Here is a 12,801-nt window from a genome sequence, read left to right as displayed (position 1 = left end):
GTTTTGGCATGTATTTATCCATCCAATCATTGTCTATACCCACATATCCTTGCAGGGATGCTGGGGGGGCTGGTGTGTATCTCCAGTGGTCATTAGGTGAGAGGGGGGGGTACACCCTGAACAGGTCACCAGTCCATCACAAAGCAGCCTGTATATAGGTCCATCCATCTCCAAATCAACTCAGAACACATTCCCTCTACCTGCTTTAGGAAGGGAATTCCCACATGTAAGAATGATGTGTTCAGGGTGATCGGTTCACTTTATCCACATACTTGATGTGTCATTTAAAGAGTTTGTGGCAAATCTTAAGCGGGACTGCTTACAGCTTTCTTTCAACAATTGGCTTTCTTCTCGCCACTCTTCCATAAAGCAGAGATTTGTCCACTGTCCTGTTGACTGAATCTCCCTTCTGAGCTGAGGAACTTTGCAGCTCCTCCAGACCTACCATGGACCACTAGGCTGCTTCTCTGATAATGTTCTCTTCGGCAGGCCTGTCACTTTAGGTGGACAGCCATGTCATGGTAAGTTTGGAGTTGTGTCATCTGTTTAATGAGGCCTTCACAGAACTGTTCTACTGTTTTGAGATCAAATAACACACAGGTAATCTCTATTCACTAATTAAGTGACTTTTGGAGGACTGACTGCACTGCATGGACGTTATGGGTCAAAATAAAGGAGAATGAATACAAATGGATGCTACACTTTACAGATTCTTAGAATCAAGTCAAATTTTCCTTACAGTTTATTTTAATGAAATATATTGAAGTTTCTGACTGTCACGTGTCAAAATGGAATAGGTCCAAGGGGTATGAATATTTCTGAATGTCATTGTACACAAATAAAGAAAAAAACCTCACCACCCACCGAGCTGGCTCCAAATATTGCTGACATTATTTAATGTCACCCACCACTTCTATAGGCACACACAGTGGGGATAGCAAGCAGCTGTATTTTGTCTTTAGCTCACGCCCCAGTGACTGGTAACGCATGCACAGAGGGACACAGCGAGGAGCATGCAAACAGCAGCCCACACACGTGGATCAGGCAAAGAATAGAAGGTGAGCTGTGGCACCAAGCACCACCTGGTCAGCCAGCAAAACACCTGCTGCACTGGCAGGTCGCCCTGACTCCATTCTCTATCTATCTCCATGCTGATCAAAGGTCCTATATAATCAAGGAACGCTCAGCTGCTGTGCACTCATTTTCTCCTGCTCTCTCTCGGTGTGAGTCTGTGTTTGGATGTGTACCTGGATGTGAAATTAGGAGAATACAGACCGACAGAGGTGTGGCAGCAAGAAAGAGAAATAGAGTTGATATTAACATACACTATATAAAAGGTCACATTACCTTTCTTTAATCACTGTTTGCCCTTAAATCAAACTAAACAGTTCCTGTTATAGTATTTTATATAGCTAAATTATTTGTATTTTTTAAAGGCCAAAATGACTGAAATATTTTTATGTTAACTGGGGAACACCAGTGGGTGATATTTAAGGTAACACTTCAAGCACCCTGCTTCCATGTGTGACATCATGGGAAATAGAAAAGAAATGGAAATACCAGAGGAGGCATGTGGAGGCTTGCAAGCTTGAGAGCCATCACTATGTAATGCACGGGGGTGGCAGAATCATTTTGAGGGTGTTTTACTGCTGGGAGGACTGGTGCACTTCACAAAATAGAAGGCATAATGAGGAATGGACTGAGCAGAAGTGAACATGTTATAGCATCATCTCAATACATCAACCAGGAAGTTAAAGCTTGAGTGTAAATGGGTCTTCCAAATACACGATGACCAAAGCCATACCGCCAAATTAGATAAAAAGTGACACAAGGACAACAAAGCCAATGTATTAGAGCAACCATCACAAAGCCGTAAAACTCAGTAACAGTAACCTACAAACCCAACTCATTTATACCAGTTCTGTCAGGAGGAAAGGATCAATATTCCTGAAAAGTATTGTCAGAAGCTTGTGGAAGAGTACCCCAAGTCATCTTAAAGATCTTGGTGGGCGATGCATGGCTCATTTGGTAGAGCAGGCGCACCATGTGCAGAGGCTATAGTCTTCGATGTGATTCTCCTGGGTTCGGTTTCCGATATGAGGTCTTTTGCTGCATGTCTTCACCCACGTTCCTGTCAAATTACTGTTTAATAAAGGCCACTAGGCCCAAAAAATCTAACAAAAAATCTCTGTCATTATTCTGGCTTTAAACAAATAGAAATAACTCTGTTAATCGTGACTGGCCTAAAGTAGGAAAGATTTAGTCTGATTTAATATCAAACATTGAACATTGGACACTAAGTCGGACCTGTTCCCTGTGCATGTTGGACTCCGGCAGGGCTGCCCTTTGTCACCGGTCCTGTTCATAACTTTTATGGACAGGATTTCTAGACGCAGCCAAGGGCCGGAGGGGGTCGGGTTTGGGGACCAGTGGATTTCGTCTCTTCTTTTTGCAGATGACGTGGTCCTGTTGGCCCCCTCTAGCCAAGACCTACAGCATGCGCTGGGGCGGTTCGCAGCAGAGTGTGAAGCGGCTGGGATGAGGATCAGCTCCTCCAAGTCCGAGGCCATGGTACTCGACCAGAAAAGGGTGGCTTGTCCTCTTCAGGTTGGAGGGGAGTTCCTGCCTCAAGTGGAGGAGTTTAAGTATCTCGGGGTCTTGTTCACGAGTGAGGGAAGAATGGAGCGGGAGATCGACAGACGGATCGGTGCGGCTGCCACAGTAATGGGGGCGCTGTGCCGGTCCGTTGTGGTGAAGAGAGAGTTGAGCCGAAAAGCAAAGCTCTCAATTTACCGGTCGGTCTACGTTCCTACCCTCACCTATGGCCATGAACTTTGGGTCATGACCGAAAGAACGAGATCCCGGATACAAGCGGCTGAAATGAGCTTCCTCCGTAGGGTGGCCGGGCACTCCCTTAGAGATAGGGTGAGGAGCTCGGCCATCCGGAAGGGGCTCCTCCACATCGAGAGGAGCCAGTTGAGGTGGCTCGGGCATCTATACCGGATGCCTCCTGGACGCCTTCCTCGGGAGGTGTTCCAGGCACGTCCCACCGGGAGGAGGCCCAGGGGACAGCCCAGGACACGCTGGAGGGACTATGTCTCTCGGCTGGCCTGGGAACGCCTTGGGCTCCCCCTGGAGGAACTGGAGGAGGTGTCTGGAGAGAGGGACGTCTGGGCGTCTCTGTTGAGTCTGCTGCCCCCGCGACCCGGTCCTGGATAAAGTGGAAGACGACGAGTACGAGTACGAGTACATTGAAAAAGGTTATGTGTCTTTCTAGACCCTTTATTTAAATATCTGGTTTGAACTGTAGATAGAGTCTGTTTTCAAAGTGAATCAAAGGATTTTCTTTTTACATTTGAGGTGAAATAAAACCAGAGCTAAATGGGGGGAAGCGATGAAGTGAAAGATGGAGGGAGAAAATTTGGATGTTAGGAAGTGAGTGAGATAGAGGCAGAAACTGCCAGACACAGGAAAATGGAAGTCAGCCGTAATGGGGAGGGAGAGACTTCATTAAAAAATGCATGTAATTACAAATTACTTCAGTGAGGGCTCTCTCAAAGACAGTAAAGGAGGTCTAACCTAATCTGAACCACTGCTCCCCTGTGTTTAGTCTGAGCCAAACTCTCAGTCAGAATCACATTACACACACTAACAGCACCATTAACCTCTGTAACAGCTCTTTCCTCAGGGCACACACACCGTGCACAATCACCACACACACACACACACACACTAATACATACTAATACACACACAAACAATCAGAGCCACATTCAGCTAAAAAGCACAAAGCAAGTTGTTGCTGCAAGGTCACCAAAACACCCCACTCTGGATTTAACAGGGTCGATGCACACACATGTATAATCTCAGGGTTTGTATCCATCTAAGTAAACACATGGAATCACTAAACTCACTCGCAATGGCCTACAGACAAAGTCAAACACCTAAAAACACCGTCAAACCTGCAATCAGGCAAACACATGCACACAAATACACACACACACCCACACACACTGCCTGTTTATACCACTCCAACCAATGTGGTGCATCTGGTTTACAGCAAAAAAACAAAAAAAAAACAATTACTGCAAGCTCAGCTGGGGCCAAAGCAGTGCCTTCTTCTAAGGCAGGGAAAACAATGAGAGCTCTTTTTGCACCCCCCCCCCCCCCCCCCCCCAACCCCAGCAGTATGGTTTTAATGTTGTAAAAGATACAGAGCTGACACAAAACAAGCCTTGAGAGTCAGCTCACATTGTTTCCACAAGCATCTGAAGAAAGTAGATTGTTGCGCTTGCAGGGAGCTCAGTCAGGGGTGACTGGGAATGTGACTGAGACAGGAATTAAGGAATGCTGCTAATTAGACACAAGCTGGATGGTCAATGAATGTGTAAAAGCGGAGGTTGCAGGCCAACACATGGCAGGGCTGAGTCATGCATCCTCACCGAGTCTATTTAGAGTGCTTCTCTCAGACAATAACCGGGTCTCAGGAACATTAGAGCACATGATTAGGGCTGCTTAGGAATGACCCAAGGATGACGGGGGATTGAGTGGTGACAGCACTGAGAAGCTGCAGGATGAAAGCAGACAGTCTTGCTTTTTCTCTGAGTGTTTTCTCACACACCTAGATTTTGTTTTATTGACAGATGCAGCAGCCACATCAGAGCAGTCGTGCATGACTCCTCATGCAGTAGTTTTTCCAAGCTCCAAGGCTCAATCAAATTAAAAAACCTGAGCTGTATTCAGAGGGGGTCATTTTGTACAGCAATAACTCTATGACCTGAGGAAGTATTGCTTTAAGTCCCTTCTTACTCATTCTTCACTGTACTTTTGTACGGTGTAAGGCATCCCAATATGTTTTGTATTGTGTAAGGAGAGACCAGTATGTTTTACTGGGATTTTATGTGGTAGAAGAACATAAATATAAACAACATAAAAGCATAGCTGAGTACCAAAAACCAAATGGATATATATTTGCAAAGTTATTCTACCTATGAAAATCTGAAAAGGTAAGGTGTACATTTGTATTTAACCCAGCTGAGTCTATATTTCTACCCAAGTAGGTCTCTAAGAGCTTTGCACACCCATGTCCACCAGTTCTACTATAGCAAAATAGCTCAAACTCAGTCAGAGTGGATGGAGAGAGCCCTTGAACTCTAATTTTCAAGTCCTGCTACAGCTTCTCAATTGGATTTAAGTCAGGACTTTGACTAGGCCTTTCTAGCACATGAATATGCTTTGATTTAAACCATGCTTTGCACCTCTGGCTGTTTGTTTAGCCTTGTCCTCCTGGATGGTAACTGTCAGAAGAAGACAGGTCTGACCAGCATTTCTTTCCCAGCTAAGAAACAAATAACGCTTTAGATTTATTTTTTTATTTATATTTGCTGTAAAAGCAGCATATGATGCAGTAAACATGTAATTGTTCCTTTTGATTGTCTTTAAGGGTTATTATATTTAACAAATTCAAAACAAGTTAACTGTCTCTATTGTATCAATGCTGCGTTTGAGTTGTCTTGGAAATTGGAAGTCAGAGCTGGAAACCATGTCACACCTGAGGTGAGAGCAATTTAGTTTCCAGCTTGAAAACAGTGTTAGGAGACATATTACCTTTTTTTAAGCCCCACAGTTGTCTTTTCTTTAGATATGAACAAGCCTTTTGGGTGAGAGGTTAAATATCTTCTAGAACCAAAAGAAGAAATCATTTTTTATGATTACTTTAAGTTGTATTTATTTTCACCATTTGACATTTGGCATTATGCTGAGTCGTCTCGCGAGTCAGAGCTGGGAGCTGGGTAAGATGTCACACCAAAGACGAGACCGTTTTGGTTGCAAGTCCAAAAACAAGGGGATTTGCAATTTGTTTTGCAGCTAGCTAGCAATACAAGGCCAAAATAATATTAATCTGTCTAATTTATGTGTTCAAACACAAAAGGAACAAGTTCACTAATAGATATTTTACAACAGTGTGTATGCCAGTGGTTAAACGAGCTTTACTCCATCAGAAGTGTTTTGTTTATACCAGTTTATACCAGATACGTTTGCTGCCTTTTATATGCATGTAGCTATTTTGAAAACTGAACTTCAGCAGCCAGCTCCGAAGTTCCCAGACAGAATTCCAGTCTCAGCAGGCATTCTTTTAGTTTTTCTGACCGGGAACTTGAAAAATCCAAATTCTGAGAATAATGATAACGCATCATTAGAGCTGCAAAATATATCAAATAGCAGTCATCATCACAATTTTTAAGTGTAAAAATGACTCTTTCAGAGTAATATTTGGTACAACATTATATTTCAAGAGGCATGCGTGTCATTAATATATTTGACCTGTTGGATGGACTTTCCCTGCCCTGCATGCACGTAATGGTTGCATGTTTGTAGCGGCTATTATGCAACAGCTGACAAAGATTGACAGGGAGATTGTGATGAAGGAAAATAAATTAAAAATAAAACAGGAAAATGTGGTGTAATCACAGTTGGAAGTGTCATTGCAACAGTAACACAGTTACAGGTATTGCAGATATCATGCAGCCCTATTTTGTGTTATATTTTTGTCCTTGCTTAACAAGCATACTACCGGTCAAAGGTTTTAGAATCCTTTTCTTTTTTAATGGTTTTATTTATTTTCATGACCTGGCATCAAAACTGTGAATGAACACATATGGAATTATGTAGCACACAAAAAAATTGTAAGAGTTTTAAATATGTTTTGTATTTTATATTTTAGATTCCTTAAAGTAGCCGCCCTTTGCTATGATGACTGAAATATTAACCTTTAGCCGTCTCTCAATTAACCTCTGAGCAGTTCTTTCAAGACTCTTTGGAAAACCATTTTAGGTGACCACCTCATGAAGCTCATGGAGAGAATGCCAAGAGAGCAAAGCAGTAAATACACTGGAGATGTATTAGCTTGTTGAGTGTCCCATTTCTCCTTTTAACCACCACCTGAAATAAGTTCTTGAAGATAAGGGACAAGGTCTAACCCCCAGAAATTGGATTCATCCAAAGTTTCATTCACCCTTAATGCCATGGCAATGTGCCTCACCTTATGAAGACGTCCGTTACTGGTTCCCAGAAAAACCACAGCATGGTTGTGCACTGTGTCCACTGAGACCGAACTGAGGGCCAGGTACTCGAAGAGAGGAAGGGCCTTGAGGGACCTCCGTAGAGCCAGAGGGTGCTGCAGGTGGGCGGCGCCACAGTCCAACTGCTCTGGCTGCAGCTGGATAAGCAGATGAAATGAAAAAGAGATCAATCCTCATCAGTTTTTCGCACAGATTGGAAGACAGCACAGCACAGCGCACAACAGGAGCGCCGTGTGATTAATGTCTGGTGAAAAGCAAGTGGTATGTTATAGGAGCTATCACTCTGGTGCTGCTCGTTCTTCTAAATTACTTTGTGGGCATGTCAGTGAATACTTGAAAAGGGATTACAATGCTCTTCAACACTCATAAGACTTTGCTTTTGTCAAATCCTTGGTAAGCAGTGATAAAACATTAGTGCCATGCTTGGATGAGCACCAGGATCTATTGGGAATTCTTTGAATATTTTAGAACGTGCTCAGCCAAAAAAAGAAAAGAAAAAAAGCAAAAATAAAAGTGAAAGAATTAAATGCAGTGGATATTTGTGGAGTCGTTTCCCACGGGCCTCGTCTGCTCACAGCCTCATCTCTCTTATCTTAAATTGTGTCTGACTTTCCTTCAGTGGCCTTCAAACTGTCAACTACAAAAACGATCATGTGTCTGCAGCCACTAACTGTAAAACCAAAGGGACTAACTTTTCACTGAATAGTGTTTTTATGACATCAAAAGCTGAAAAAACAAATCCGGACTAAATCACTTTGAACAAGTTGTCTATCTTTGTAAGGCCTGAGGACCAACTAGGATGTTAGATCCATTCAGAAAGCCTATCTTGGATGGAGCGGCCCGGGGGCCACAGACAATAAGGCGGTGCCATCGAGGAGGGAATCTCCCTGCTCGCAGCACAGCATCCTTTGACCTTAACACTGCCAGTCTGAACCGCAACAACAGAAATCTAAGATTTCATCACATTCCCATTTCACTTTGCCTCCATTATGAAACGACATTCAAACAGAGGGTAAATATAGTGTATAGCATCAAAGTTTCCTTAAGGGCAAATATTTGGCCTGGTATGTGAATGGAATACAAGATAATGTCTGATTACAGGACAGCAACAAAGCGGCTACTTGTACTCGACCACTGCGCCAAATCTGTGGTTGAGCTATAGTTAACGGCAAAAACTCCCAAGTACAAACTGTAGCTGAAAAACATAGCAAATTGTTAACCCTTTCTTCACATTTGATAAGACCGAGAGGGTAGGGGTTGCTGGACATGAGAGTCTGAACATTCCCACAACCCTTCAAGTGGCTCTGAAGGATCTTTTCAGCTCTCCTCTCCTCTTTCTGAGTCAGGAGCCTTGGGGCTGAGGAGGTTAACTTTCTGTGTGAGATACAGTGGTCATGATGGCGCCCTGAGGAACTATAGGACCCTCTGTTTCATAAGTAAGCTCATTCTGCATGTCTGAGTGTTTCACTGGTCATTAACCCCTGGTGTGTTTACACAGTAGGAATAAAAAGTAATGCATGGATAAGATATCAAAGTATTCAGTGACTTACAAAAGTATTTGTAGCTCAATTGAAAACCACAAACTGCAGAGTATTTTATCAGGAATTTATAACAGACAAACAAAGTAGGGCATAATTGTGAAGGCGGAGGAAAATGATACCAGTAGATCTCAGTAAATTGGAATATGTGTTCCGATGAGGCTTGTTTGTGAGATTAAAAGTACCTTTTTAAAATAACAACCTTTAAGCAGGTTTTAGACAGTCCACATTTCTGTATTAATTTTTTTATTAGTCTAGTGTAATATTCTAATCTTAAATGTTATGTTTTTTTTTTTACCAGCTTTAAGCAGAAGAACATCATAATTTACAGAAAAATTGTTTGAAAAATTTGTTTGTTAATCTATACAATGCACTTCACTTAGTGAACTGAGATACTGAAATAAATGAACTTATCAGTCAGTCAGAACTTTTCAATGATATTCTTAACTATTAAAATTCTGAAAAGTGTGATGTGCAATTACAGCTTTTAGAGCATATTTCTAACAGCTTTGCACATCTGGATTCTGCAGCTCTTGCCATTTTCTTCTTTGAGAAAACAGATCAAGCTCAGTCAGATTGGATGGGGAGCATCTACAGTAGTTTCCAAATTTTCTCGGATTTTTAATTAGATTTAAGTCTGGATTATATCTTTCTAGAAGGTGGATCTCCAACCTTCTCTTATTGTGCAGCCTCTAACAGGGTTTCTTCCAGGGTTGACCTGTCTGTAGCTCCATCCATATTTCATATCTGGCTGACTTCCATGTCCCCACATCATGTTGCTGCCAACACTGTATTTCATCTTGTTGTGTTCAAGATTACATGTGGTGTTTTCTGCAACAATTTGGCTGTTTTTATAGAAACGTATATTAAATTACTTCTAAAGGAACCTGGTTGCACTGAATTTTAATTACGGTATCTCCGTAAAGGGAAATAAAAATGCACACCACACTTTTCAAGTTTATACCTGTAAATAAATTTAAAAACATGTATAATTTTCCTTTTACGTCACAATTATGTGCTATTTTATGTTGGTCTGTTTCATAAAATCCAAGTAAAATCCAATGGAAAAATCGACAAAATGTGAAAAAAGTTCAAGGAACGTTAATACCTTAATTCTGACTAAGTTAATATTTTAATTAAATCTGAAATAACAGGGGGCTTTTTTAGCATTTATATCCCTACTTTTACCAAATGTAGGCTACTTTTAGATAACTTTATCTTTTAACGTCAGATAGCAACACGCAGCTGTAATTTTGAACCTAATTAAAAGTGCATGCCCTTACCACCAGGTTTCCCTTCTGAATGCAGACGGCCCCGGAGCCTTGGATCACGCTGTCCAACACCTGAACGTCGCTGCTGGGGGAGTTGGAGCAGTTCCTGCGGCCCTGCCGGATCTCCTTCTCGATGTCTCCAAACTTGAAAGCGCACAGCGCAGCCTTTCTGTCCGCCTTGGAGAACACCCCAAACAGATAGGGCTCCCATCCGCCCTCTGCGTGGACCTCCGCGGGGTACACCGAGAGCAGGCGGTTGTAAATGTTCCCGCTAGATCCACACTGCAGGGGCATCTGGATGTAGGACTCGGTGAGCTTCCTGCTCTCCGGCCCGGTGGTTTTTCGGGGGCTGTCGCTGTCCAAACATATCCGGGCCAGGATGCTGTTGGGCTGGCTCTCCTTGTGGCCCATTTTGGCATCATTGTTGAAGGCGATGTAGGAATAAGTTTTTTGGATGAAGGCGTGAACGAAGTTGAGTTTGTTTTTGGTTTTGACCTCTTGTTTAATTTTGAACACATTATCCTCTGAGGGATTGATGTCATAGGTGAACAGCCTGGATAGATCCTTAATGTTTAAGGATCGGATTGCGATCTCCGGGGTGTTCTCAAAGCGCAGGTCCTCCTTGCTGTGGTTCTTTGGGAAGAACTGAGTCCCAGCTCCTGTGTATGTGGTCCCGACTAAAAGCCGGGTGTTTCCCCCAAGGCTCTTGAAGATGAGCCCCACTGTGGACGCGTTCGGGTGATTGGCAGCGATGTTGAGCATGCTGGGGAAGACGGTCTTTTCGCCTTGAGGTGGAAACTCCACCGCTATTTCTGAAATATTTCCCATCCGCCTCAGCTCGCAGAAGCCTTGGTACACAGATCCACATACCACCACGACACCCTGCTCCCGGTCGAGCTTCAGGAGCTTGTTGTAGTTGTCAGTGAGGGATTTGGGATGCTCGCACGGAGCCTGGGGCAGCTGTGGCGCATGGCACAACAGGTTGTCCTCCACCGGCCCCGTCCTCTTCTCCACCTCCACGCTAAGGGTCCCGTTAAGCTGGTACACCGTGTTTACGGTGGCCAGGTAGACCTTCCTGGACACCGGGTCCACCACGAAGTTATTGGTGAGGTTTGGAGACGCGAACGCCTGCTGAATGTGCAGCGCGCTGGCACTCCAGCGCATCTCCAAAGCCAGGACGCCGAGGAGTAGGACGGCTATCTCCATCGAAGGAGGCATTCTTCCTTCTGACCGGCTTCCGCGTGTTCTGTGCCGAGGGGTGCATTGAGCAAAGACAAAAATGTATGTTTGTTCCGACGGCGACAATCCGAGAGGAAAGGCTGTTTCCTGCTGAACGGCCGAGCCCAGAATGACGCGATAAACGAGTCGTGTTTCCTTTTTCAGGCTGCCTCCTCTGCCTCTGTCCCCCCTCTGCCCGCCGAGCAGCTCAGCAGAGACACAATATGGCCTACGAGGTCAAGATTTATTTTTTATATGGAACTACTTAACAAAAAAGTAGGATACATATTTCATGATGCGCAATTTCTAGACATTCTCAGAATAAAAAATTGCTGGTAGTCTTGTTTGTCCTGAAACATTGATTAATAAAGAAAGCAATAATAATGAATTTCTTATATAATAAAACTTGCTCTTTCATTGAAGCAGGGGTGTCATCCCATTAGCCGTGATGAATGGTCCTGCCTCCCTGTTATGACATATATTGTCCTTTGAGAGCACTCTGTCTGTCTGATTGATCTTTGCTCTCATATTTTGTTTTATCAAAACATCAACTTCGGTGAAAAACTGCGAAAAATACAATTGTTTACTATTTCAGAATCCCTCTTTAAAGTTTACTCATCCCTGTAAAAAGCTAGGTTTTGGTGACTTAACAGAATAAGACCAATGAAAATACCAATTTAAACAGCTTTTACACCTTTAGTATGGCATATACCATGTGCAGTTCAACTGAAAACCAAAAAAAAAAACAAAAAAAAAACCTATTAGTGAAAAAGAATATAACAAATAAAATAGATACAATAGCCTGGTTGCATAAATGTGAAATCACCCTTTGATTCAAAGACAACTTCCAGTCTTCTTTGGCAGGAGTCTTCTAGCATCCCAATATTTACCCACTTGGATTTGCAAAAGTCCTCCAAAACTATCAGATTGCAAAGACATCTCTTTTCTGCCGCTGACAATGAGAAATAACATCAAACTTCACCATATGAATGTTATTCTTCAGGTAATGCGCACATATTATTTCATGCCAAATATACAATTCATTTAGCATCTGTAGAACAAAAATGTAGGTTTGGCTTCATCACATTCTTCCACAAGCTTAAAGAATATTTTAGCCAGGTCTGTGTTCTTTGGAAGAAAACGCCTCTTCCTTTTCTTGGTTGAGGCATTGAAAGAATGGAGGAGATTTCCGTCACATGTAGAACATTTGCTACTTGCTAAAAGAAAAAACCAAACAGCTCTTTACAGCCTCAGTGACCAGTTCCTGTCTTGTGTTTTGGGAATGTACTTTTCTCCTGACTGATACCTTTACACAATGAGAGCCTTTAGAGGCCCCCGAAACCTCTCTGTACACTGGCATTTGCCAAAGGATGCAGGTAAGCAATACTTGGACAGCTGAACTTTATTTCAGCTTAATCACATTTAATATGCATGTAACCAAGACTGGATGTCAAAATCTACATAAAACAAAGTATCAGTTCAATCAAGTATCAATTCAAATACCCTGACATTTTAACAGAGGTGTCTAAACTTATTAGATCCTCTGTAAAAATATGAATGCATGCGGCCACCTGATGGTCCTGTCAAGATGAGCCTCCACCACCACCATCTTGGCATTGTGGTTCCGCTCATCTTGAGGTTAATGACGGGTCACCGTCCCACCTTCTGTGTTCTCCAAATCGCCCGGCTCTC

The 12,801-nt window shown here is 42.9% G+C and overlaps 1 protein-coding gene across 4 annotated transcripts in view; it reads right to left on the bottom strand.

Moving 5' to 3' along the window:
* Positions 1 to 11,310, bottom strand: part of plxnd1 (plexin D1) — a 110,221-nt gene extending 98,911 nt beyond the window's left edge. Inside the window, exons 1-2 of one of the 4 annotated variants that reach the window (XM_047375433.1) lie at positions 9,904 to 11,310; positions 7,043 to 7,219 (exon numbers count right to left, since the gene is read on the bottom strand). In XM_047375433.1, coding sequence (XP_047231389.1) covers positions 7,043 to 7,219; positions 9,904 to 11,109 — 1,383 coding nt within the window. In that variant the 5' untranslated portion in view covers positions 11,110 to 11,310. The remainder of the gene's footprint in view (positions 1 to 7,042; positions 7,220 to 9,903) is intronic. The other 3 variants (XM_047375450.1, XM_047375424.1, XM_047375442.1) reach the window with 3 other exon arrangements.
* Positions 11,311 to 12,801: the final 1,491 nt, after the last annotated feature.

This window comes from Girardinichthys multiradiatus, chromosome 1, assembly GCF_021462225.1.
Source record: "Girardinichthys multiradiatus isolate DD_20200921_A chromosome 1, DD_fGirMul_XY1, whole genome shotgun sequence".
Lineage (NCBI taxonomy): Eukaryota > Metazoa > Chordata > Actinopteri > Cyprinodontiformes > Goodeidae > Girardinichthys > Girardinichthys multiradiatus.
This window is presented reverse-complemented; position numbering and strand designations above follow the sequence as displayed.